Below are 24018 nucleotides of genomic sequence, written 5' to 3'. Positions count from 1 at the left end.
ATACGTGCACGTGTGAAATGGCCTCATTTATGAATTCTGAGGTGGAAAGAAATAAGAGCCTAACTGAATGTTAAATATATGACTAAAAGCATTTGCTGCTTTCAGGTAGAAACAGATGATGTTTTCACATGAGCTTTCTGGGGCACGGGAGAGCAGGCCTCTCATGTTTCACATCTGTCCTCAGGAGTGCTGGCACCTCTAAGTATCATTGTTGCCTTTTCTGTTTAGCATTTGACCGTGTGACTGCGGTGTAAACAGGGATGAGGTTATCTAAAGGCTATGGTTTAACCGAGGTAGTGAATATAAGGTAAAGCAAAATTTCTTCAGTCTGAGGAAGGCCTCTTCTTTTAATGGGCTGTTTTGCTCTGCAGTCACAACACCAAGACAACCACATGGCTCGATCCACGGCTCTGTAAGAAAGCCAAGGCTCCTGAAGATTGTGAAGATGGAGGTGAGATATTTAGAGCTCGTTTGTTGCTGTGGCTGAGTTTTATCAGGGCTGGATAAAATCCGTTACTGCTGTGACAGAAACTTCTTGCTGATACATGTGCCTCTGGAGCAAGCAGGGCGTAGTGCTGAGCATCTGTAGTTCAGTGGTAGTGAGAGCCCACATAAGGCTGGGAAAAAGCTTAATGTATTTTTCCTGGAGTCATGGAATCTGACTGAATCATGGATGTATCTGCATTCCTGAGAAGAGAATGATATGTGTCGTTCCAGTAAGTACCATTGCTAAGGAGAAAGCTGGATGTATCAGCAGAGATCACACTGGAATTTTTTATGTGGGTGGAATATGGCAGGGACAGAAGGTCCATAAATACTAGAATATATGCAGAATGAAGATACAGCATAATACCTACTGCTAGTAATGTGTATTGCATGTCTTACGGTATAATATTTGGATGTGTAAGTAGAGGTAACAGCTCTTCATGCTGCTGTTTCAAGACTTGCAAGTCAGGTTCATGACTGACCCACAGACGATACCTGTATCCATTTCCTATGCAGTCTGTGATTTAGTCAGCCAAAAAAGGAATACCAAGTAGCTCTGTCTTCAGCAAATGCATGTTACAAAAGCTGAGGCAGATTCAGAACGGCCTGTCATCTCCTTAAATTGCACAGGCTAACAATCATGTATTCATAATGAAGCCAGCTGGAGCAATGGACTCATACTGCTGCTTGTTAAACATACGTGCAGCACACCACAGGATAAAAAGAGCACTTGAAACAGAGAGATGCAGGGTATCCAAATGAACAACGTTTAAATGAATGGCCCCCCTGGGTCTTTTGTCAAATCCTGTGGAGTGATGCTGATACTAATAAGTGGTAACATGCTGTCATATGCTAGGAAAATTGCTGTTACCTTCAAACTTAGGGCAGCCTGAAACAAGATTACACAGAAATTTTATCCTTCAGAATGTCTGGCTACCTGGTTGTGTCAAATATTTAAATTTGTTTGGTCAAGGTAACTAGGACAATAATGCTAGAGTAATTGGACCTCTGTTTTAACTGCCTGCCACCTCTAGTCAGAAATGATCTGCTGCTGCCTACCATCTCACCAGACTTTTATTTTTTATTCCCTTTCATATGTTCTTCCTTCCCAAATAGGTTAATTTGGATCTGTCTTTAAGTTCATTACAGACTTGAAGTGATGTGGTTTTGTTAAATAGAAGTCTGATCCAGTGGAACAAAGGTTGAGAGGAGCAGGGCTTCAGATTCCTTGGAGTAAGCTAATGTGTTTTCATCAGAGGGACAAGTCTCAGACAAACAGAGGGAAAAAAGTGACTTGTATTTAATTCATGTTTTCCATCTGTCCTTTTTTTTGTTGAGTGTTGATATGTGCAGGTAGTTTTCCAAAGTAGTGGAGAATTTTGTTCTTTCTGATTGCAGAACTTCCTTATGGATGGGAAAAAATAGAAGACCCACAATATGGAACATATTACGTTGAGTAAGTGCTAATTATTACTTTGAAATAGTCACAGACTGAGCAGAAAGTAGTGAGGCAGTTGCTTAGCAGTGTATATAGGTTGTACTGAGGAAAAACCAGTTCTAGAGGCCAGTGTGCACATTTCAGAAGCACTGAAGGTCCATAAGATGACTGTGCTGACATACTGGTGTTCTTCTAGGGAAGGAAAGCAAGTAGCAGTGAGAGTAATTAATAAATGGGAACGAGCTGATGTCATTTTCATTAACTATAGCAAAAATAGGGTGACTTGATTTAAGACTGATAACTGTAAAAGAGCAGGAGTAACATTTCTCATTGCTGTCTCCAAAGGGGCATCACAAGTAGCTGCTAAACTGCTGCAAAAGCTCTTTTTGGTCTTCTTCAGGTCAGGGAAAATTAAACCTTTCTTTAACCATCGTTAAAAAGATCAGCAGAGTTGCAAATAATGAGATTGAAACAACACAGCTAGTGTCAGGAGAAAAAGCAAGTCTTCTCTGTTCTTATCTAATAGAAGTTTGCAGAGTGGAATGAAGGTATACTCTACCAAATGGTCACAAGAAGTGAAATTACGTTGTTTTTTCAAATAAATCAAGGTGTTGAAAGGAAAAAAAGACATTCCATGTTGATTCTCTGATAGTTTGGCATTCATTTTTCCAAAGTCTTGATCTGATCAAACAGTAGTATTTGTAGGTTGTCTTCTGTGGCTGTGTTTTCTGTGAAATGAGCAGGATGGTTTCCACTGATATCTTAATCTACCTTTTGTCTGCAGTCATATTAACCAAAAAACTCAGTTTGAAAACCCAGTATTGGAAGCCAAAAGAAAAAAACAGCTGGGACAGACTGATGGTGGCCCTTCAAAATCAGGTATCACCAAATATTGTGTTCTTTATCGCTCATATCTTTATCTACAAGTAAGCATTGCACATAATCAGGTGGGGAATTGATGAAGAAATTGGCCTTTCTGCTGGCTCCTTGTGGTTTTGCTCTTCAGACTCTGTAAGGTTTTTGATGTTAAAATTCAATTGAGACCCTGGCACTGCTTCAAAAGCATTTTGGTAAATCTCAAGCTGGTTGTCATAAGCAACTCTGGAATAAGAGGAGGGTTAGGAGAGCCAGCTGGAAGGTGCAGGTAAAGCCACTCCTTGAATTTTATTTGCTGCTGATGTTGATGTCAAAGGTAAGAGAGTAAAACCAGAAATTAGAGGTGGGAGATTTAGTTTGTCCCATTTTAATCTGTAATACAGTTTGGAAAACCTGTAAGTTTGGTTCCCAGACTTTAAGATCTCTTCCTTCTTTCTCCGACTGTTTTACATGTGCTTGTGGTCACTGTCATTTGGAGATCTAATGGCTGCCATAAAGCAGCACTGCTGTTGGTTGATTATGCTGCATCTTGTCATGCACAGGGCCAGAGAAGTCTCTCTTCACTAGAGATCCATCCCAGCTCATAGGAGCTCTTATACGGACGTCACTGAAAAAAAGCACGATGGGTTTTGGCTTTACAATTATTGGAGGGGACAGGCCTGATGAGTTTCTCCAGGTGAAAAATGTGTTAAAAGATGGACCTGCTGCCCAGGATGGGAGAATTGCACCAGGTAAAGGGTTTATTTCTCTAAGCTTGCATTTCTTTTGATGCTTTTTGGAGAGCGCAGCCGCTGATGTGTGAGATTGAGAGGACGATTTACTCCTGGGGATTTGTATTGTGTACGCAGAGTTTCTTGATCAACACGATGTGTTATGAAACAAGGTTTCAGGATTTGACATGCACTTTCTCTTCATTTTGCAAATACATGCTTAACCACGTGTGGCAACAGGGTGAGGCTATGAAACACGCGTGGGTGCAATCCTGGCTTAAGTTCAGCCAATCCTAAAATAAACATAGGAACCCCCCCAAAAATCCGATTTATTCTTGGATTGAATTTAGGATGCTCTAAAGTATGAATTAAAGCAGAAGACATCTGTTTGCAGCAGTGTGTGTGCCGTGCTTCATCTCCTGTGTGGATAGTAGCATTTTTTAAAATCTGCTGGAGATTAAACTTTATATATTTAGCATACTGTCTTCAGAGATGACACAGAGTAAATGCAAAGAGAAAGTCCTATGCACTTCTTGGAAACAGGTAGTCAGGAGGTACAGCCAGCATTATTGTTTTGTGAACAGTGGAGCAATGGAGCAATGCACAGTGATTGAACACAACGCACAATGATTTTGTCCAGTGATTTCTTCTTTTTCTTCCGAGCCACAGAATGCTGGAAAGGTGTGTGCAGTTTTGTTTCTGGTCTTAATGCTGTTTAAATTCCTTTTTGAACAGGTGATGTCATTGTAGACATAAATGGAAACTGTGTCCTTGGCCATACCCATGCAGATGTTGTGCAGATGTTTCAGCTAGTTCCTGTCAACCAGTATGTGAACATGACTTTGTGCCGTGGCTATCCTCTTCCTGATGACAATGAGGACCCAGTTGTAGATATAGTGACTGCTACACCTATTATCAATGGACCACCTGTGACCAAAGGAGACATTTGTCTGACCAGCCAGGAGTTAATAGCCGGGGCAGTTGTGCTGGACCAGAATGGAAAAGCAGGGCCAATGTTGGTCAACGGTCGTCTCAATGGCCCTTCCATGGAGACAAACGAGCAGAGGATCTCTGTTGCATCTTCGGGAGGCTCTCAGCCAGAGCTGGTCACCATCCCACTGGTCAAAGGTCCTAAAGGCTTTGGGTTTGCCATTGCAGACAGTCCTACAGGACAGAAGGTGAAAATGATTTTAGACAGCCAGTGGTGCCAAGGACTTCAGAAGGGGGACGTAATCAAGGAGATCTGCCATCAGAACGTGCAGAGCTTGACGCACCTGCAGGTCGTGGAGGTGCTGAAGCAGTTTCCAATAGGAGCAGAGGTGCCCCTGCTCATCTTAAGAGGAGGTAAATATGTAAATTTACAGCTGTCACAAGTGCTTTTTAAAAGGCCTCTTTCAGTGTGACAAGTTAGCTAGCAGTTTCGTTATGTCTCTCAGCCATGACGTTCTAAGTTTAATTTATTGCCCTGAGTATTTGGAGGAGGGATGCTGCTAGGGGTTTTTTACACAAAACTTATTATAGTGTGTTTAGACACTGTCTCTTCTGAGTGTCTGGGGAGTGCTAAAGCAACAATGTAGTCTGTAGTATAACACAAAGGGTATGATTGATGGAGTTTTCTGGACATCGCCAAATGTATTCCTGTAACTGCAGCTGTGCTGGACAGGTGATTAGGAGTGGCAAGAATCATCAGCTGTAAGATGGAACCTTTCACTGAAATGGGAAAAATGATCATTTTCACATCTGCATATTCAGACCTCTTTGTTAACTGCATACCAGATGGAGCTGAATGAATTAGAAAGCAACACGACTGCTTTAGTGTCCTTTTAAGGTTTTATTGTAGCCTTTTGAGTGCACTTGGGTCATTTGGGTGTTTGGAAAAATCTCCAAGACTTTTTGTGTGCAAATGCTGCTGCTTCTTAATCGGCCAGGGGAACAGATTTGTTTGGTGGCAAGTGAAATTCCACCAGGCTAATTCACAGCCTCCTGCAGTGAACTCCTGTGTGATCTGGTGGACCAGCATCCAGCAGAAGGAGAAACTCGCTGCTGTACAGCCAGCAGCCCTGATCTGAGATTTCTCCTAAGTGATGGCTTTGGTCAACTAAACGATCCCTTGCAATTTAAAGAAAGGATGAATAAGCAGTTATCACTTTCAGCTCATGAGGAACTGATTATATTCCCTTAATGCTATTTAAGCTTGGATGACCTAGAATTGAAATTGCTGTCTGCATTGTATTTTTTTCAGGTCCACCCTCACCTACTAAAACTGGCAAAGTGGTGAGTATTTACAGTCTATTTAAATTTGCTTCAGATGGAAAAATGCTGAAGGGGGTTTGGTGGCAAAAAGACTTTTTAACATGGTCTACTTAAAACTGAAGTTCTTCTACAAAACCCTTTGAGTATTTTGAGTTTGGGTATAATGGATTTCTTATTTCTTACTCCTGAAATTTCAAGAATAATACAGTGTATATATGTGTATTTTTGGGTTTTTTTGCATGATCTGTATTAAAGTGAAATAGGATTTCTAAAAGAAATGTCAGATACTTCAGTGTTCCTTGATCCTCACATAAAATAACAAAATGGTTACTGCTCCCTTCTTAACGCACTGCAGTTTTACATTTCCAGTTTGATGCTCGTTGTTTTTGGAAGCTCCCTCCACTGGGGTGTCTATAATATATTTTGTCTCAGCAAAGAATCATTAGGATTGGTGAAAATACCCTCAGATTGTGAAACGTTTGTGTCATGAGCACTTCTCTTATGACACAGGCTCACTGATAGCCACCAAGAGCGTCTCCAAGAGCAGAGTTGCACACTGAAAAACGTATTGTACCCAGCAAATTATTTCATTTTGGGAAGAAGCCCATCAGCAGGATGTAAATGCAGTTCCTTTTTCCAACATTGTCCTGCTCTTCAAGTATGAAAGCTGTATCAGAGCAGCGGGATGATGCAAAGCACTCGCTGAGATGTGCAGATTCGGTTTCTCACAAGCATGCAGCTGCCTGCAGTAAAGAAATTGCTGCACAGATTGGTGCAGCTGGAGGACGTGGGCTGTGCCTGCATGGCTCCTATGTCAGCACGCTCTGCAGCCATGCTAAAAATACCCAGGGCTCCGGGAGCAGCGTTCCACACACGGGCAGAGCAGCTTTTCCACGGAGCACTCAATGTTCAGTGGCATTAAGCAACGTGGCAAAAGAGTTCAGTTAAAAAGGGCAAGTTCTTGTGTTCATGGACATGCAAGTGTGAAAGCTCTGAGCTGCTTGGGGGAGTTTTCTTCTACCCTCCTAAAAGGGCACAGCTCAGAATATTGTGCTGTTAACTCAATGTGCACAGACACGTGCAGTGCACCACGTTCCAGGTTTCCAGGTTGGGTTTATGGCCCAGAAGAATTATTTAGACTTACTGTTCACTGGAAATTAAGATGGGAGAACACAAGGATACTTGGTGGCTTTTCCTCTTGGAATGGCAGTGTTGCAGCTATCACAGGAGAAGAATACAAAGCCTGCTGACTTATTCCCAATTCATTTCACCTCTCTGCAACGCTTATCATCTTTGCGTGCATGAACTCCTTCAGGCTTTTGGCTTAACGTGGGCTTTGTGGGGTGGGATTCTGTTCCAGAAGGACAAGCAGGAGAGTTCAGGGAGCTTGGAAGCGCTCAGCGATGCCATCCCACAGCCTATGCCTTTCCCTCCCACTGCTGTAAGATCAGGCTCTCCTAAACTGGACCCTTCAGAAGTCTACTTGAAGTCCAAGACTATGTATGAGGACAAACGTGAGTATATCAACCCCAGCTGGGAAATGCTCAGTATAACAGAGCCTTTTCTTTGGCATGCTTGTGGTAAAAGCAGTGTGACTTCACCCATTGAGTTTGTTAACCCTGTATGGATACAGACATTTCAAAAGTGCATAATTCACACAAATCAGAAAGCTGTAGAGCCCGCTCAAGGTAGACATGTGCATATGCTGTGTGTGTCAACCATGGTGTCAATAATGTAATCAGTCACACAAGTGGTATGATGTTCTAACATTGTATTTGCTCTCCAGGAATTTCTGAACAAATTGGTCACTCCATGGGCCTGGCAAAGCAGACGTGACCTCCTGCTCCCCCTGATCATCTGGGGGATGTGGTTTATTTTAGCAGTCTTTATTCAAGGGAATTCCACAAAATAATGAGTAAATCCTTGAGGTGTTTTCTCCAAAAACCTTTTGTGTTCTGAGCTTTGTTACAGATAGACCTCAGTGGGCCCACTCGCATACAAAACAACTGTGCAGATGATTCTTTTTAAATGCTGTTCATAAATAAGCTGAGCAAAGAGTAACATCAGGCCAAAGGACCAAAGCAAAGTGCAGAGCTGGACTTGGTGATCCCTTCCAGCTCGGGATGCTCAGTGACTCAAACCATTTCAGCATTTATAGATGGTCCTGAGTTGTGCTGCAGAGCGGATTTCATCCTGGCACACTGTGTGAATGCAGCTGTGATTTTTCCCTTGGCACTCATCAACCTGTCCTTTCCTTTTTCATCTTTTTCTATATTGTTTGTTTTTCAATTCATTTTGGAAAAAGAACTTCATTAACTGTTAGAATTGTTTGCTGTATTTCCGGTTACTGTGTTTGTCTATAAAAAGAATCAGAATGCACAACAAAGGAACAACCTTCCACTAACCAAAGGTAGCTCATCACGTGTTCTGCAATGTTTTGTCTCAGCTCCAAACACGAGAGATTTGGATGTTTTCCTACGAAAACAAGAGTCGGGCTTTGGATTCCGCGTGCTTGGAGGGGACGGACCGGATCAGCCTGTAGGTGACACTTCTTACAGCTGCTTACTGTTATCTCACTGTGCTGCTGTTGGGATGGCTACTGCCCTGTCCTCCTCATTTCTCTCTGCTTCTAGGGAGGGAATTCAGTGATGGAAAAACTGACTTTTAAAGGTCGATTCAGATTACCAGATTGATTCTGGGTTTAAGAAGTGGTTCAGCTCAGGCTCCTAAGAAAGGAGAATCATTTCGTCTTCAGTCAGTGAAATGCTCTTGAGTAATCCAGTTAAAGCTGCGAGATGTAATCCAGTTCTGCTTAAAGCTGGACAGTGTGTTCCCTGATCACAGAATCACAGAATGGCCAGGCTTGGAAGGGACCTCAAGGATCACGGAGCTCCAACCCCCTGCCACACGCAGGGCCACCAACCTCCCCATTTCATAGCAGCCCAGGCTGCCCAGGGCCCCATCCAACCTGGCCTTGAACACCTCCAGGGATGCACGGGGCATCACAGCCTCTCTGGGCAGCCTGTTGAGCACTTCACTGCTCTCACTGTAAAGAACTTAACCATGGAGGTGCTGAGCATGGCCTGAGGGCTGCAGCTCAATCCCTGGGAGCAGGTGGCTGTGCAGGGCTCCAGCTGAGGAGCTATAGTGGTTGCAGGCTCTTGGGTGACTTAAACTGGAGGTTGCAGGGAAACAGTTCTGCCTGACTTGTTCGAGACAAACAAAGGGAAGAATATGGTTGGTTACCTTGCTTCTCTTTGCTCTTCATAGAATCGTTTGAGTTGAAAGGGACCTTTAAAGGTAATCCATTCCAACTCTTCTTTAACAAACAGGGACACCTAAAGCTCGCTGAGGTTGCTCACAGCCCTGTCCAACCTGACCTTGAATGCTTCAAGTTTTAATCTGCAAGGCTCTTGTTCCTTTTTTACCCAGAGCCTTTCTTTGGCAGCAGGAATTTACTGTCAAGCCTGTAATTGTGGTGCATTTTGGTAACAGTTGTTGCATCTCAGGAAGCCTTTATAGGGCTGAGCATCAGCATCCCATGCTGTTGGCACCACGTGCGCTGGCAGTGTTCAGTTTTTGCTGCACATGTTGGAGCTTCCTGGGGAGCAGATGAGCAGAAGGGAGCTGCTTACCCTGCAGAAACTGCCAGGCTGTTCTTCTGACTGCAGCCTGATGAGACAAGGCAGCTCTGGGAGGTGTTGGATCCCCTTCCCCTTCCATCCTCCCTGCACGTTTTCAGAATCAAATGTTTTGTCAGTCTGTGGTTTCTGGTGGATTCATCTTGAGGATACAAGCACAGTTTTTCCAGTTTACTCTTGTGTTTTTGCCTTGGGTTTTTCCCTCTCATATTCAAAAACACAAAATATGCTGCTTTAGGATTTGCATTAAAGCCTTGAAGCTGTTAGACTGGCTTCCTCCTGCAGATGGATGTAGGTGTTATTTTGCTTCCTGAGTGGCATCAAAATGCAGCTGCAGTGTTTGCACAGGGAGAAGTGTGGTGGTGAGAGCCTGGTTTGCTGTCGCCTGGTCACTGATGAGGGTGCAGGTAAGGCTTTAAGCTGTCAGTGTAGCAGTGTTTCCTGGCTTCAGCCTACAGAAGAGCTGTTGCACAGTTTGGCTTGGATGAGGGGCAGTCATCAAGGAATGGGTTGGAGACAGACTGCCTTGTTCTGTTGTGGCACTTTGGGAGAATCTCCTCCATTGCCTGAAAGGAAAATGCTCTTCTCTGGAAAGTAGTAGTGAGACTGATAGCATGTTCAGCTGTCAAGTTAGGAGAAAAAACCTTTGGAGTAGGTAACCAGAGACTGCTTTCTGATTGTAGTTGAAGGAATAAGTTTGTTGGGTTTTTTTCTCCATGCACAGCTGTGATCCAGTGCTAGTCTGCTTTTTTTCTAACACACCTTTAACAAAAAGGAAGAGCAGCTTCTCTTTATAGCAAAACCAAACAGTTACACTTCTGTTGCACTGTATAGCATTTATCATGTTTGGTTTCCATAACAACCATAGCAGTTGGTGTCAAGCTGATGTCACGAGTGCTGTGTGCAGGTGATCTGCTCTCCATTGCTTGACCTCAGACAACTACTGACAGTGGTTATTCTTAACCTTTCGTTTAACCTGAATGTCAGTCTAGTGTATAAACACTGTGTTTTCTTATGTTATGTTTAGTAACACTTCATGAGGTGGCAACAGACAAATTTGATAAGAGGAGCGCAGCTGTTTGAAGTCAGCATTTGCTCACCAAAAGCTGTGTAGTGAAATGAGGATTAAAAATCCTCAAAACTTTTTGTATTTATTGATGTGTTGAGCCCCAGCTGGTGTCCATTCAGTCAGTCTGTGAGGGGTCCACTCGTTGGCTGAGCTTCTGCTAGAAATGTTAGATGCTAGAAATGCATAAATGCTAGAAATCAAGTGATCTGTTCAAGTATCTTCCCAAAAGCTTTTATCTGCCTGGATTCACCTGGGTCCCAACCCCTGTGTGTGCTGATGGCTTTGTGTTCTGCCATTCTAACCCGCTGACTGTGCCCTACTGATAGATTTACATTGGAGCCATAATCCCATTGGGAGCGGCAGAAAAAGACGGCAGGCTTCGAGCTGCTGATGAACTGATGTGCATCGATGGAGTCCCTGTTAAGGGGAAGTCACACAAACAAGTTCTGGACTTAATGACCAGTGCTGCACGGAACGGTCAGGTGCTGCTCACTGTCCGGAGGAAGATTTTCTTTGGTGGTATGTATCTGTCCAGTTGTGCAGGGATAGATCTGACTCGTGGAACATGTGTGTTGTTGCAGTCAGGTCAGCTAAAGCTGTTCTGAAACATATCAGTTACTGTGCTAGAATTGAGCAGCCTGAGGTTCAGGAGTGTCAGCTGTAATTCTGAGCAAGTGGAGAAAAGCAGAACTTAGGAGTTGATGCCTTGGTGCTTGCTGGCTTGCACTGCTCACACAGGTAGGACTGAAGATTAAGATAGCAGTGGTGTTTTCTTCATCCCTTTTCCAAATGCTCGTTAGAGCAGACATTAGTGCTATGTCAATTGAGTAATAGCACAACTCATGTTTGTACTGCATGCTGTATTCTGACGACCCTTGAGATCTATGTGCAGCGAAGATGAGTGCGTTCAGAGCAGAGATGACTCAGTGCAGCATCTTGTGATTCTGCACTTTGGGATCGGTGTCCAGATCTGCAGTGTACAGAAGGTGTTCATCCTTGACTCACTGCTGCTTGATCATGTGAATGACAGAGCTGGAAAGGAGCTCAGGAATCCTGAGGTGGTGCCCTGTTCTGATCAGCGCTCAGTGCTGCTTCTGCAGTGCTCTGCTCACCCATTAATTCTGAGTGTGCACTACTAAAAGGAAAAAGTATTTTAAAACCAAGTCTCAGTGTTGTTCCTCACTTAAGATAGCAGTAATTCTCTTTTGTAGCTGGATCTGTGCTGTAGATCTTGTACACGCAGCTTGCAGAAAAACCATGATGTATTCAGCCACAAAAAAAAGGCATCACATCATTCTGACAAAGTTTTGTTGTGCACTGCTTTGGGGAATCAGGCTGCAGTGCCTTGTGTATTCGTGCACACATGTGTAGGGCTCTGGGCCTCTGTCTGCTTCATCCAGTATCTGATTTCTGTTTTCTGTAGATCACATTGTTTATTAGCTTGCTTCTTACGTTCCCAGGCAGGCAGTGTTTCCACTTGCTGGAACTGATAGTGAGATACACAGCTTTGTTGTATTTACCTGATAGAGCAGTGGCATTGTTTTTGCCTTACTTGTTGTCTGTTATTTTTAAGGAGAAAAACAAGCAGAGGAGGAGGATTCGCAGGCTGTTGTGATGCAGAACAGCTCTCCCCGCCTGAATCGGGCAGAGTTTGCAACCCAGCAGTCCCCAGAGGTCTATGATGTCTGCCTGCAGCGGAAGGAGAACGAAGGATTTGGCTTTGTCATTCTCACCTCCAAAAACAAACCTCCTCCTGGTGGTGAGTGCTGTAATCTGGTGGTTTGGTCACTGCCTGGCCTGACTGGTGCTGGAGTTTCTGCTGTGCAGAAGTTCTCTATGCCACAGCTTTATGTGAACCCACTGTGTTGTTCTGAAGCTGAGATATTCTAAAACAAGCAATCAGCAATTGAGTCTGCAACCCTGCAGTGCTTTTCTCTTCACAGTTGGCTCTTAGGTTTATGTAATACTTTAAAAGTAGTCTATTAAGGGAAGTGTAATTAAAATTTAAACTCATGGTAAATGCTAGAAGGCATCAATGTCTGTTGCTTCACAGTAACTTCTGCATGGGCTCATTAAAACTGTCCTTGATGGCTTTTTAATCTTGAGTGGCTGCTGACTGCGTGTTTCAGCTTTGCTGGCGTGGTTCTGAAAAGTCAGCTGATAATCCTGACACGTGCACGACGCTCCTCACCTCCCTGACCCCTCAAAAAAGCACGCTGGGGAGAGCAGTGCTGGGATAACAGCTGTACAGCAGCCCCCTTGCTCTGCACTCGCTCTGCTGGGTGAGGCCTCCTTTGTCGTCCACAGGTTTTTCACTGCACCGCTGGCGTTCGGAGCAGGAAGGACTCTGGGCTGATCAGGGAGCTGTGGGTCTGCTCAGTGCTCGTCTCACAGGAATATTAACCGTGCTCTGGAAAAGCTGACGGGCCTGTTCTGATCCGCAGTGATTCCCCACAAGATCGGGCGCGTGATAGACGGGAGCCCAGCAGATCAGTGCGGGAAGCTGAAGGTGGGAGACCGCATCTCAGCAGTGAACGGGCAGTCCATCGTGGAGCTCTCCCACGACAGCATCGTGCAGCTGATCAAGGATGCTGGCCACGTGGTGACTCTGACCGTGGTTGCTGAGGAAGGTGAGGGTGCGCAGCCTGCTGAGGTGGACGTGGCTGCTGCGTGTGCCACATCTGTTGTCTGCAGCTTTCGAGGTCAGTTCGCTTGCGAGGGAGTGTTTTAGGGTGTCTGGGAAGGAGATCCATTTGTTCCAGAAGAACTTCCAGAAGTGGGGCAGAAGCTACTGAGGTGGCTATGTTGGAAAATGAGATAGAACAAATAACAACGTGATTTGTGCTAAGGCGGATTCTCATGGTTTCTCATGTGAGAGGGAGACTGCTGGTCATGTGTCCTGTGTTCTTCCACTGAAGAGAAGCTGTCCCTCCTGGGGGGCTGCCAGGCTGCAGGACTGCGCTGGGAGGGAAGATGTGCTGCCCAGATCCTTTCCACTTAGGCACTCTGTTCTTCCTGCCGTGTTGAAATACTCACATCAAATATGCTGCATCCATAGGATGCGATAGAAAACACCCTGAAATAGCCCCGTTCCTGCTGGCTTCCCAGGCTGCTAGCAAATTCCTCACACACAAATGTATCATCTCAGCAGCAAGATGAATCTTCGTGGCTGCAGAGTCCCATCCCATAGCCCATGTTCTTAATGGAAGCTCCCATGCAGTACTGCATGCAGTATGGCATTGTTCCTGCACAGTCAGTTCACTATCAATACGTAAAATCCAGTCATTGGGAGAGAAAAGCTGTGTACCAATCCTGCCTACTGCTGCATTTTTCTGGTTTGCTGCTTGTGGGTTTAATGAAACTTGCTATCATTATTTTGCCAGAAAGTTGGCTTTCCTGGTCCTTTAAATAATAAATACCTAAAGCCAGAATGTAAATAAAGAACATTCTCCAACTGAATATTCTCTAATTTCACATCCATTGCAAATATTTAACATGCTATCTAATGCAGAAATTCTAATGCAGAATTTCAAAGGCTTCATTTTCCTTCTTGTCAATTCTTGAAGCAGAGAGACTTGTACAAATTGTTGTTCTTCTATTAAGATTTTCATTTCCACCAAATCTAATTCATTGCAGTTTGAAGGCACGTACCTCAAAGCAGCTGTGCAGGGCAGTGTTTGTAATGCAAGTGAAGTTTGAGTTGGCTGCATTAGATCTGCTTCTCTTGGCCTCTCAGTCAACTCTGCCTTCAGAATGGACTTTCTGAACATAACCTTTTTGTCCCTTATTTATGCATGACCTCACCTGGATGCTGTATAAGAACGTAGCTTTTCCTCTTTGCTCAATTACAGATTTGGAGATAGAATAAGATTGAGAAGACGGGTCAGAAAACGTGAACTTAGAGGAGCTGAAGTTGTCAGGTTTCAGGTGTAAGGAGTTTCTAGCAGTGAAAGAGAGAGAAGCAGAAGCTGTTCCTCAGAAATGGGAATAAATCCCTGTTCTAAAATTCTCACTCATGTAGTTGGAGAATTGCAGGTAGCTCACAGCAGAATTCCTTTGTAAATTAGTTGAAGCTTCAGTCATTTCCCACTATTGGGGTGCCTGAGCTTTGCAGGGATTGTTCACAAAGCAAAGGACAAAGACAACATGCAGCTGCAAAGAGAAAAGCACCCATTTTGCCAGAGGCTGTTCAGCATCACAAAACAGAAGCCCCTGGTAGAGCTTAATGTTCCTCAGTGCATCATCTTTACTGCAGTCCTCTGAGACTGGCAATGAAAATATTACCATGTACCACTTCTCTCTCCCTCCTGGCTTTCACAGATGTGTGGTCTTTGCTTTTTACATGGATAAACGAATTGCACTTCATGCTCCAGAAGACATTCTTTAACATTTTTCACAAAAGCAGGAGCCTGTCAGCTTCTGTCATGTATTAGCAAGAAGCACAAGAGGGAACACAGAAAAAGGACTGGAGAATTTGTACAAACAGATGGCATTGCTCTTGCCTGTGCTTCTAAATTAAAATTCTGAGTATAAACCAGGAGTAAAAGTTGACATTTTGTCTCTAGAGAAAAGCCTCTTCAAGGCACGTCACAGCAGTAACACCAAGCAGTCCTGCCAACGACTTCTGGGTCCAGCATCACTGAGAAATTCAGCCTAATAATACACATCATGCCTTCCTTTCCTGAAAAATGCTTGGGTGCTTCGTATGTTTTGCTGGGGTTTGGGTTGGTTTGTTTTTAGCTCAGAAATGCAGTAACCTCACAGAGCATTGGAGCAGCTGCAGTTGGGCTGTCTGGGATTTTTTTTTTTTAAACATGATGAGGAAAAGGAGTTGATTAGTTTATAATTTAGTATAGAAGTTCATCTTGGGCCACAACTTGCCATTTAAGGTTCTAGCTAAGAGGCAGCTTTTTGCATAGGCTATGGTTCATTGCTCTTTTAAGTGACACAGACATTCTGTACTCTGAAACATGTTTTTTTCATTTACTGCAAAGTGTGCAATCACTGCTCGTTGTGGAAGAGAAAATAATCCTAAATTATTTTAAAGGATTTGTTATGAATGTGTCCTTACACTTCAGTTTTTACTTAGCTTCTGGAGAAGGCAAAACACTCACATCCTTGTTGATGCACAGCAGTGATCCAGAGCGTTCCATGACCTGTCCTCTGCTCCTGGAAGGAGTTGTCACTTTGCCTCTATAATGAAGGATTACATTAATCATCCCTCTGGATCTCCATTCTCCTCCTACCTTTAAAAAGGGAAATGTTCTCAAATGTCCCTTATTCCTCATTGCTTACAAATACTGTTAGATTGAATATCTGAACCAGCTTTATGGACGTGATTGGCTGTAATGCCTTCTGGCCTTTATCAACTTGCAGACAGTCTAAAAGCAGTCTGTGTCTGGTTCAGTAAAAATCACTTTCTTTTTTTTTTCTGGAAAAAGCAAAGTAAGAATGAAATTCTTTCATGATTTATTCTGTGGAACCAATGGCAGTTCATTGGATTACAGCACTCAAGATAGCAAAATCCTCTTCACTTTGTAAGTGTTGTGAGCTCAGCTCAGTGTGAGACGCTCTGCAAGCGGAATTGCTCCGAGCAGCACATTGCCTGTTACACAAATTGCCTTCCTGCTCATCCTCTGAAAGCTGCAATTGTCTTTCCCAAAATTTCAGTGCCAAAGTGACCATCCTGTCCCAGGCAGCAGACTCAGGGCTCCTGGTCGCTGTGGGCTCTCAATGTGTGTGCCCAGCTTTACATCGAGGAGTTTTCTCTGACTGCTGGTTTTGTTTGCATTTATTAGAACACCGTGGTCCTCCATCAGGAACAAACTCTGCCAAGCAGAGCCCAGCTCCTCAGCACCGACCTCTGGGAGCAGCACAGAGCAGTGCTGCCAGCACAGACAGGTACAGAGCCTTGGGCTTGGGAAAAGGAACTGAGCACAACCAGACAAGCTTGGAATTGCTAAAAGCGAGGGTAACATTGGCTTCCTTTTGCCTCTCTGTAGGGGAGCTACAGAAGGTGAAGCTGGAAAAGAAGTTTCAAATAGTTACAGGCTTTCATGGCCTGAGCACAAGCACTTGGCACAACCTGAGGCTGGCGGCGCTTCAGGTGTTGGCAGCCGTCATTCGCAGGCGCAGGTGAGCAGGCAGAGCCGTGCAGAATAAATGCTGGGTCATCAGGATGCTACAGTGAAGTTGTCACAGAGTATTCAAAATCAGAATAACAAAGCATTTCCTTGTCTGACGTGAGTAGAAACGTTGCTTATGAAAAATGCACTTCAGCGTTTCACGGGGTGTTTTTGCTAATTATTCGTATTCATCTGCTTATCATAACTGAAAAAACAAAATCCTTGGAAGAAGGCTTCTTCTGACCCCCTGGAAAAGTTTCTTGAATAAATGTTATGGCTGTCTGAAACTGAGAAGGAAAAATGTTATTTATGCGTAGACTTAGAAGGAAACCTTTACACCTAATTGTACGTGAGTTGTGATTAATGCAGTTTGATTTGTGCTGCGTGCATCTCAAGGTGAAGAAGTGCATGAAATGTTTTCCTAGAGAAGCGAAGATACAAACCTGCCTGCAGGTCCTCAGCTCTCTGTTCTGCTCTCACTTTTTGCACAGAATTCTGGCTGTTTTCCAGTAGAATTGGAAAGGGGCCCTCGTGGCTTTGGGTTCAGTCTTCGAGGAGGAAAGGAATACAACATGGGTTTGTTCATCCTTCGGCTTGCTGAAGATGGACCGGCTGTCAAAGATGGGAGAGTACATGTGAGTTTGTCTTCTCTCATCTATTTGTTAGCACAGAAGTTGTCCTGTTGACAAACTGCAGCAGCCTGCAGTGGTAACAGACAGCTTCATTCCAGGAGTTCAGGATGCCAGCAGGCAGAGCAGCATCTGGGCAGCTGTCCTTGCAGCTCTTGGTGTGCAGTGTTAGCAAATGCTGTGGTGCTGGGCTTTTGAAGGGGGAAATAAACGGAAAAACTTGGGCCATTTAGAATGAATCATCTGTCTGTCCATGTGCTTGAGTTGTAGTAACATAAATGTTCCAGGGCTATGTAGGATACTTGAGAAGCCCAGACAAGAAATTGCACAGGGGAGCAGAAAACTGAAGGAAGACTCACCAAGTCAGTGAATTCATAAAGAACTGTTGTGTGTATATTGTGCTATTGTGGTTCTGTGTGGCGTTTGAAGATAAAGGGCTATTTCTTTCCAAAGATTAATGAGCTTGTTCTTATGTCTTTGTAAGTAATTCACTCCCAAATACTGTAGTAAGAATCCTTAATAGTGATAAACGTCCTCAAACATGCAGTTCTCTAAATTCCAGCCTCATTCACCTGTACAGCCTCCTGTTGCTTTGGTTGGAGAGTCCAGCAGCAGCAATCAGGCTCTGTTTTCAGCCGTGCTCTGGCTGTGCTCTGCTTCACACAAATCATCTGTGCCACAGCATGGCTGGGTGGGATGGAGGGAATGGCACTGCAAGGCAGCGCTGGGAAAAGAACCATTTCCCTCATTCACATCATCACCTTCATTCATTTCAGCGTGACGTGAGGTGAATTGTGCTGCTATGTGCAGCACTGCTCCGTGTTGTGGCAGCATGCAGGGTCACAGCCCAGCTCTGTGAGTGCTTCTGTTGCCCAGTTGTGATTGTGGCTGCTGAGGGTCGGTGCAGTTGTGCCCCTCTGCAGGTCGGGCACTGGGAGGAGTGGTTCAGAGCCAGAACCCAAGGTGAAAATGTTCTGTTTCCCTGTCACTCACTTCGTCCCTCCCCAGCTGTGAAATGCTGTCATTCTGCTGGCTGCACTCTGAAACAAAGAAGAGGAATTTCTCACCCAGTTAATGGCAGCTGAGCATGATGCAAGGCACGTAGCATGGTGCGGAGCGTCCTGTCCTGTCAGATGAGAAACCAGCTGGTGACCTTCTTTGGCACGGGCAATTTGTTTAACAAAGCCCAGGCAGTCTCTTGAAGCTGCCAAATGCGGGCACTGGTGACATCCATTGGCTGAGCTGCGAATTGCAAAACAGGTTTCATGACGCTGAAGAGGTTCTGTTTGAGTCCCCTTCTGTCGGTTTGCAAACTCTGCATGCCTTGCAGGTAGCTGCCCAGTGCCCAAGGCAGTTGTCACTGGCCTCAGAGACCTTACTGCTGATAACTGCGTAATGCTGAGCTCTCCTACTTGGAAAAACAAATCCATTCCTTTATATGACATTTGCTCTGCACCCTTTATGAAGCATAGAGAAATGAGTGTTGTTACAGAGTGGGCAGATGCACACTGCCAGGTTTATTGGTAAGCTACGTGGTTTATCAGTAAGCTCCTCTTCAGGGTGATCTGGAATGAAAATCTGCAGAGGAACGTGGAAGTGCTGTCTTCCCATGGATGGAATTTGTGTTTATAGTGAGCTGAGAGCTTCTGTCGAGCTTGCTCAGTAGATGTGCACACAGAACTCTGAACCACCACGATGCTGTACTGGACTGAATTGCCTGGCGCTCCTGGGATGCTGGTGTTTATTGCTGGGTGGATTTAACACGAGAGGAAACACGGACACATCTGGCTCTGTGTTTTTGTTTGTTTCTAATTGAAAACTTATTTTGCAGCGGCTGCAATTCATAAAAACTAACCTGGCTGCTATTGTCTTATCAGGTCGGTGACCAAATAGTTGAAATTAATGGAGAACCCACCCAGGGAATCACTCACACACGAGCCATTGAGCTGATTCAGGCTGGAGGGAACAAAGTTCTGCTGCTGCTGAGACCAGGGACCGGCTTGATACCAGACCACAGTACGTCAGTGCAGTGCAGTGTCATCTTGTGGCAGTGGGGTGCAGTCTGCTTAATAAGGATACCTCGTGCTTGGTCACTGAAATCACTACCAGTTCATTCTGAACTGATGATTTCGAGTCTGATTTAGGATATAAACTAGAATTATGGATCAAAGATTAGGCCCTACCAGTATGTTAAAGCAAAGCACGCTCTGTGTTCTGCTTTGAGTACTCGTTTTAATTCTTCAGCTTTTGATGCTGACACCAAGAACTCTGCTGGTAAATTTCCTAAATTGTAAGCTCACTTGTTCTGATGCAGAGCTTTTCAGTAATGGTAACTAACCATGACTTCAGCCTTTCAAAGTTTTAAAACCCACAGCTTGAGCTACCAAATAGTTTGCTGTGTGCAGTCACTTACAGGCAGCAACTGGCGTCTGCTCTAGGCATAAAATCTGCTCAGAAGTTTCTTCATGTCTTTCCACCAGAGAGCTCAAAGATGATTCTTAACATCTTAATGTTCCAAATTGAACGTCACGGTAAAATCAGAGTGCATTTGTGCATGGCACAGAAACAGCCCATCTGTGAACTACGAGATCTGCTCTGTGCCATCTTGCTCGATTTCTGTCTGGCTCAGTTTGTGTTTCACACTGAAATACTTTGTTGTTAATGGTGAAAGTTGAGCAGAGTCCTCTGTGTTCAGATGAGCTTCTGTTGGTTCTCTTTAAAATCAGCATTTAAAGTTGGTTTCAAAGAAGAGAGGAGCCATTGTGAGGTCACCTCCAGCTCTCTCCTTACGACCAGCCATTTGTGCTTGGTATCATTTCAGCAGTGATAAATAGTGATTATTGTGCACCAAGAGGACAGCACAGCAGCTATCTGGAACCACTCCTGGCCCTCTTGTCCATAGAAATTTCCTAAATCTGACCCAGAATCATAGAAATGGCAGAAGGGATCTCCAGAGGCCATCTGGTCCAGCTCTCTGCCAACAGCAGGGCCTGAGATAAGGTCAAGCTACGTAGATAAGATCAGCAGCTGTAAGGTTTTGCTGCCTCTCGTCCTGCTGTTAATCATACATTTCTGATTGAGATCTTGCTTGCTGTACTCTGTGATTTTGGTATGTAGTTCTGGGCTTTTTCTCTTCCTCCTTCAGGTTTGGCTCCTTCCAGTTTGTGTCCCTACGTGAAACCTGAGCAGCATTAAGGGCTTTCAGTGCTTTTCTTGGGTTTTCCTTAAAGACTTGGTAAATCTGCATGTCTTGTGTTTCATCTCTTTCTATTGTTAAAGTGCAAAGCTATGAATAACCTTCACTTCTCGTTGTTTTCAGTTTTCTTTTAGAAAAAAGTTTCAGTTCATTTGATTTTCCTTTAACAATGTAGGTCAGGAACTAATTTTGCAATTTGGCTGCACTGGCTCTAAAATGTGCTGATCTGAGACCACGTCAGTCCTGCAGAGATCACGCCAGCATTCTGAGCAGAAGCTTCTTCCAAAATCATTTCCTTATGATTGCTGTAGGCTGTAGAACAGTGAAATATGAAGCGCTGACTAAATAAGACTTTAAATTAAGGCACTACGTGATCTTTGTAAAGTGGAAGATTTCACATAACAGCCTGGTACCCCAATAGTGTGAATGCTTATAGAATGTTTAGTGATCTTGTTTCTTCTCTAACGACTCAGTGAAATCTCTCCCTGTTCACTTCCAGGTGATTGGGATAGTTACAGTCCATCTTTGTCAAATGTAATATATGAAGAACAGTCACCGTTATCCTCATCTTCACATTCTGCTTCCCCATCTGAAGTGTGTAATTTACCAGTACCAGGAGAAGCTTTAAGGAAAGTTCAGCTGCCTGAGAAACTGGAACAAGCAAAGAACACTGTGCCTGAAAAGATAAGCACTTTAACTGAAAGCCAGTTTGAGATGAAGCCTCCGTCTTCTCCCCAGAGAACAAAGAAGAGATGGGATCTTCCCTCCAGTACTGGGTTTGAAGTCACAAAAGGTACTTTGGAATTAGGGACCAGAAGAGACAGATCTGCGAGCCCAGAAAAGTTCGGGGCAGCCGAAGGACACCATCTCAAAGGATTGCACAGCTCTAGAAAGAGTGATGCTGATAAAACCCACAGCAATCTCCCACGTAAACCCACAGGAACAGGAATGAACAGAAAGCAGTATTCCAGTGGAGATCAAGGCATGTCTGCCAGCCCTCAGAAGCACCTCAGTAAGGGATGCGCGGAAGTGGGAGGCAGGCTGCAGGAGCATCACCACAGAAGTGCTGATGATAAGATGACTGCTGAGCAGCTGAGAGGAGGAAATGGTAAAGCAGGAGTATTGAGGAAAGACACCAAGCAGAAGGTTTCTGGAAAGAAGGAATTGTGGTTTTCAGAGAGAAAATACGCGACGCTGGACGAGGGCAGATTTCCTTTCAGCGACTCCAGGAGAAACAGAGCTGAAGATGGAAAAACAAGGAAGTCAAACTCGGGAGAACCAGGCTCCAGCAGATTCAAAACTTCAAGTCTTTCTGATATTCCGCTGCTCTCCGTGGAGAAACTGAGAAGGCTGGAAGCACAGGAGACCCAACTTCTGAACAGCCAACGTGGAGACGGACACGTGGAGCTGCCTGATGAAACCAAAGATGATGGAATTCCCAAATCTGAAAGCAGTTCTCCAGTCAGGAAAACACCAATAACTCCGGGACCTTGGAGGGTTCCAAGCACGTGCAAAGTCACCAAAACTGTGTGTGAGGCTGAGAAACGGGTCTGACCGATGCTTTTTTGTACTAGAATGAATGACTCAAGTTTCCAATAACGATCATTCAGAAGCGTTGTTTCTTCTCACAAAGTTGTCGTACTTTTCCAAAACTGGTTCGAGGCCGGAAAGCATTTGATTCGTTCTGAAATGATCCAAGCTGCATGAAGGGCCGTTCGGGTCGCTGCCGTGAGCTGCCCCGCGCTGCTGCCCCTCCTTTCGAAGGCGGGGTTCTGCTGCTCTCAACGTTGCACTGCTGTGGCTTCCTCAGCTCGTATCGTGAGTTTCTGAACAAAATTATTTAATGCCTATATTGCCAATGTGATCACGACTCACTTCTTGTTCTTGTGCCAAGTTATCTACTGTATCCAGTCAGTCTGATTCTTTTGTGTATTCCAGTCACGGAAAAGTCCAGGTTTCGTTGGAAGTGGGTGTTTTCTCCAGAGCATGTTGCATGTTTACATAAGGAGATGCTCATCTTCCTCCTGGTTCAGTGAGGAAGGAGATGGGTGAGTCGGTTCTATCGATTCCAGAGCAGCACTGAGCCACTGATGCTGTTCAATTGAGCTTTTTCGTAAATTTTTTATACCTGATACAAAACCATGTAGATAAAAATTATATTTGACATAATCGATGTTTTGTAATTTTGCTTTTTATGAACACAACAAAATTGCTTTCTTCTCTCAATTCGTGAGGATGCTTACAGTAACTGCTGGCAAACATCAGTGCAGGAAGAGAAAGTTCTGGTTGCTGTTGAATAGCATCGTTCCTTTGCTTCACCTGTGGCACCATGTCCTCCTTGGATTGTCAACACAAACATGGAGTCTGCGTTTGTTTTCAGCCTCGTTCTGGTGCTGTACACTGAAAAGTCTCATCTTTTATTATTTATTGCTGCTTGATAATTGGATTTGCTCTCCCTCTGTAGAGCTCAGAATTGATCCATAGGACAGAATCAACCACATTAACTTCTTACATGAAGTTCCTGCCTGTGTATATGAGAAGTGTCCCGTATTTTATTTTAAATGTGTGATCTAAGAGTGCTGAATATTAGGATACATGGGGTGCACGAGTCCCAGTTTCTGTTCTTTGGGCTGTAGTGCAGATTTTGAAGTCCTGCTGGGGAATGTTACAAGCAGAACCCACTGCCACCTCAGGTCTATAGCTGTAAGTCAGCAGAATGCATAAACCCACGTGGTTTCTATCTGTGACTGTTGTGGTAATTAAGGTGGCAGGTCTTTAATTAGTGCAGAAGAGAAGGTGGTAAAAGCTCATCAGCCCGGTGTGCAGGAGGAAAAAGAGGTGCAGAAGGTCAAGCATTTCTTACATTAAAATACAGACAAGTGATTTGCTATTTGGAATTGAAGATTTGTTTTGGCTTTGATACACGTAATGGTTTTGTGCACCTAATGAAGCACGGTGAATCAGGCCTGATGAGAGAGTTCTTTCCAAGTACAGATGCCCAAACAGCTTTCGGAAGCAACACTTTGAAGCAGGCTTTAAAGCAGACCTGAACTGCGCTCTGCTGCTTCACGTTGGGCGACCCATGCATTTGCTGTGCAGCATCACATCGCCAACGCTCCGCGCTCGGGAGTACGACTGTGAAACTATTTCATACTTTGCAGTTAGCCTATGTAGATATTAACTGTGTACTCTAAACAAGAGAATCTGGTTTGTGTTGAGCTGTATGGACTTGCCCTAACCACCGAGTGCAGTAACGAATCCAGAAGTGTAGTGCAGAGATGAATTAGCACCGCTGAAATGAACTCCCTGACAACTACCCCCATCTTTTTTCTATCTGTCAACGTGACCTGATTTGGTGTCTGACCTGTGTGTGCTTTCTCCTCCCATAGAACTTGTATCTCTACTTACTGTATCGGATGACTTAGCAACGTGGCCTTGGGATGCTAAGCAATGTATGGATGTACTGGGTGTAAATGTTTATATATTGTACAGCACCTTTATACATACTTCTGAGGTTCTGACTAGAGAGAGACCTGTAAATCGCTCATTATTTTTTATATAGATATTAAAAAGAAACTCTAGTTCATGGCCTGCT

At 44.3% G+C, this 24018-nt stretch overlaps 1 protein-coding gene across 4 annotated transcripts in view; it reads left to right on the top strand.

Annotated features, from left to right (window-relative positions):
• The window catches only part of MAGI3 (membrane associated guanylate kinase, WW and PDZ domain containing 3), a 50936-nt gene extending 26927 nt beyond the window's left edge, over positions 1 to 24009 (top strand). For 2 of the 4 annotated variants that reach the window (XM_052698084.1, XM_052698086.1), the window contains 16 exons: positions 372 to 451; positions 1885 to 1942; positions 2709 to 2803; positions 3343 to 3531; positions 4246 to 4854; positions 5753 to 5784; positions 7124 to 7277; positions 8210 to 8301; positions 10800 to 10992; positions 12047 to 12232; positions 12918 to 13103; positions 16272 to 16374; positions 16476 to 16608; positions 17090 to 17233; positions 19105 to 19243; positions 20923 to 24009. In XM_052698084.1, coding sequence (XP_052554044.1) covers positions 372 to 451; positions 1885 to 1942; positions 2709 to 2803; positions 3343 to 3531; positions 4246 to 4854; positions 5753 to 5784; positions 7124 to 7277; positions 8210 to 8301; positions 10800 to 10992; positions 12047 to 12232; positions 12918 to 13103; positions 16272 to 16374; positions 16476 to 16608; positions 17090 to 17233; positions 19105 to 19243; positions 20923 to 21977 — 3448 coding nt within the window. In that variant the 3' untranslated portion in view covers positions 21978 to 24009. Of the gene's footprint in view, positions 1 to 371; positions 452 to 1884; positions 1943 to 2708; positions 2804 to 3342; positions 3532 to 4245; positions 4855 to 5752; positions 5785 to 7123; positions 7278 to 8209; positions 8302 to 10799; positions 10993 to 12046; positions 12233 to 12917; positions 13104 to 16271; positions 16375 to 16475; positions 16609 to 17089; positions 17234 to 19104; positions 19244 to 20372; positions 20463 to 20922 lie in introns of all 4 variants that reach the window. The other 2 variants (XM_052698087.1, XM_052698085.1) reach the window with 2 other exon arrangements.
• Positions 24010 to 24018: the final 9 nt, after the last annotated feature.

This window comes from Tympanuchus pallidicinctus, unplaced genomic scaffold, assembly GCF_026119805.1.
Source record: "Tympanuchus pallidicinctus isolate F22 unplaced genomic scaffold, pur_lepc_1.0 scaffold32, whole genome shotgun sequence".
Classification (NCBI taxonomy): Eukaryota; Metazoa; Chordata; class Aves; order Galliformes; family Phasianidae; genus Tympanuchus; species Tympanuchus pallidicinctus.
Note: the sequence above shows the minus strand (reverse complement) of the source record. Positions and strands in the feature narration are given on the sequence as shown.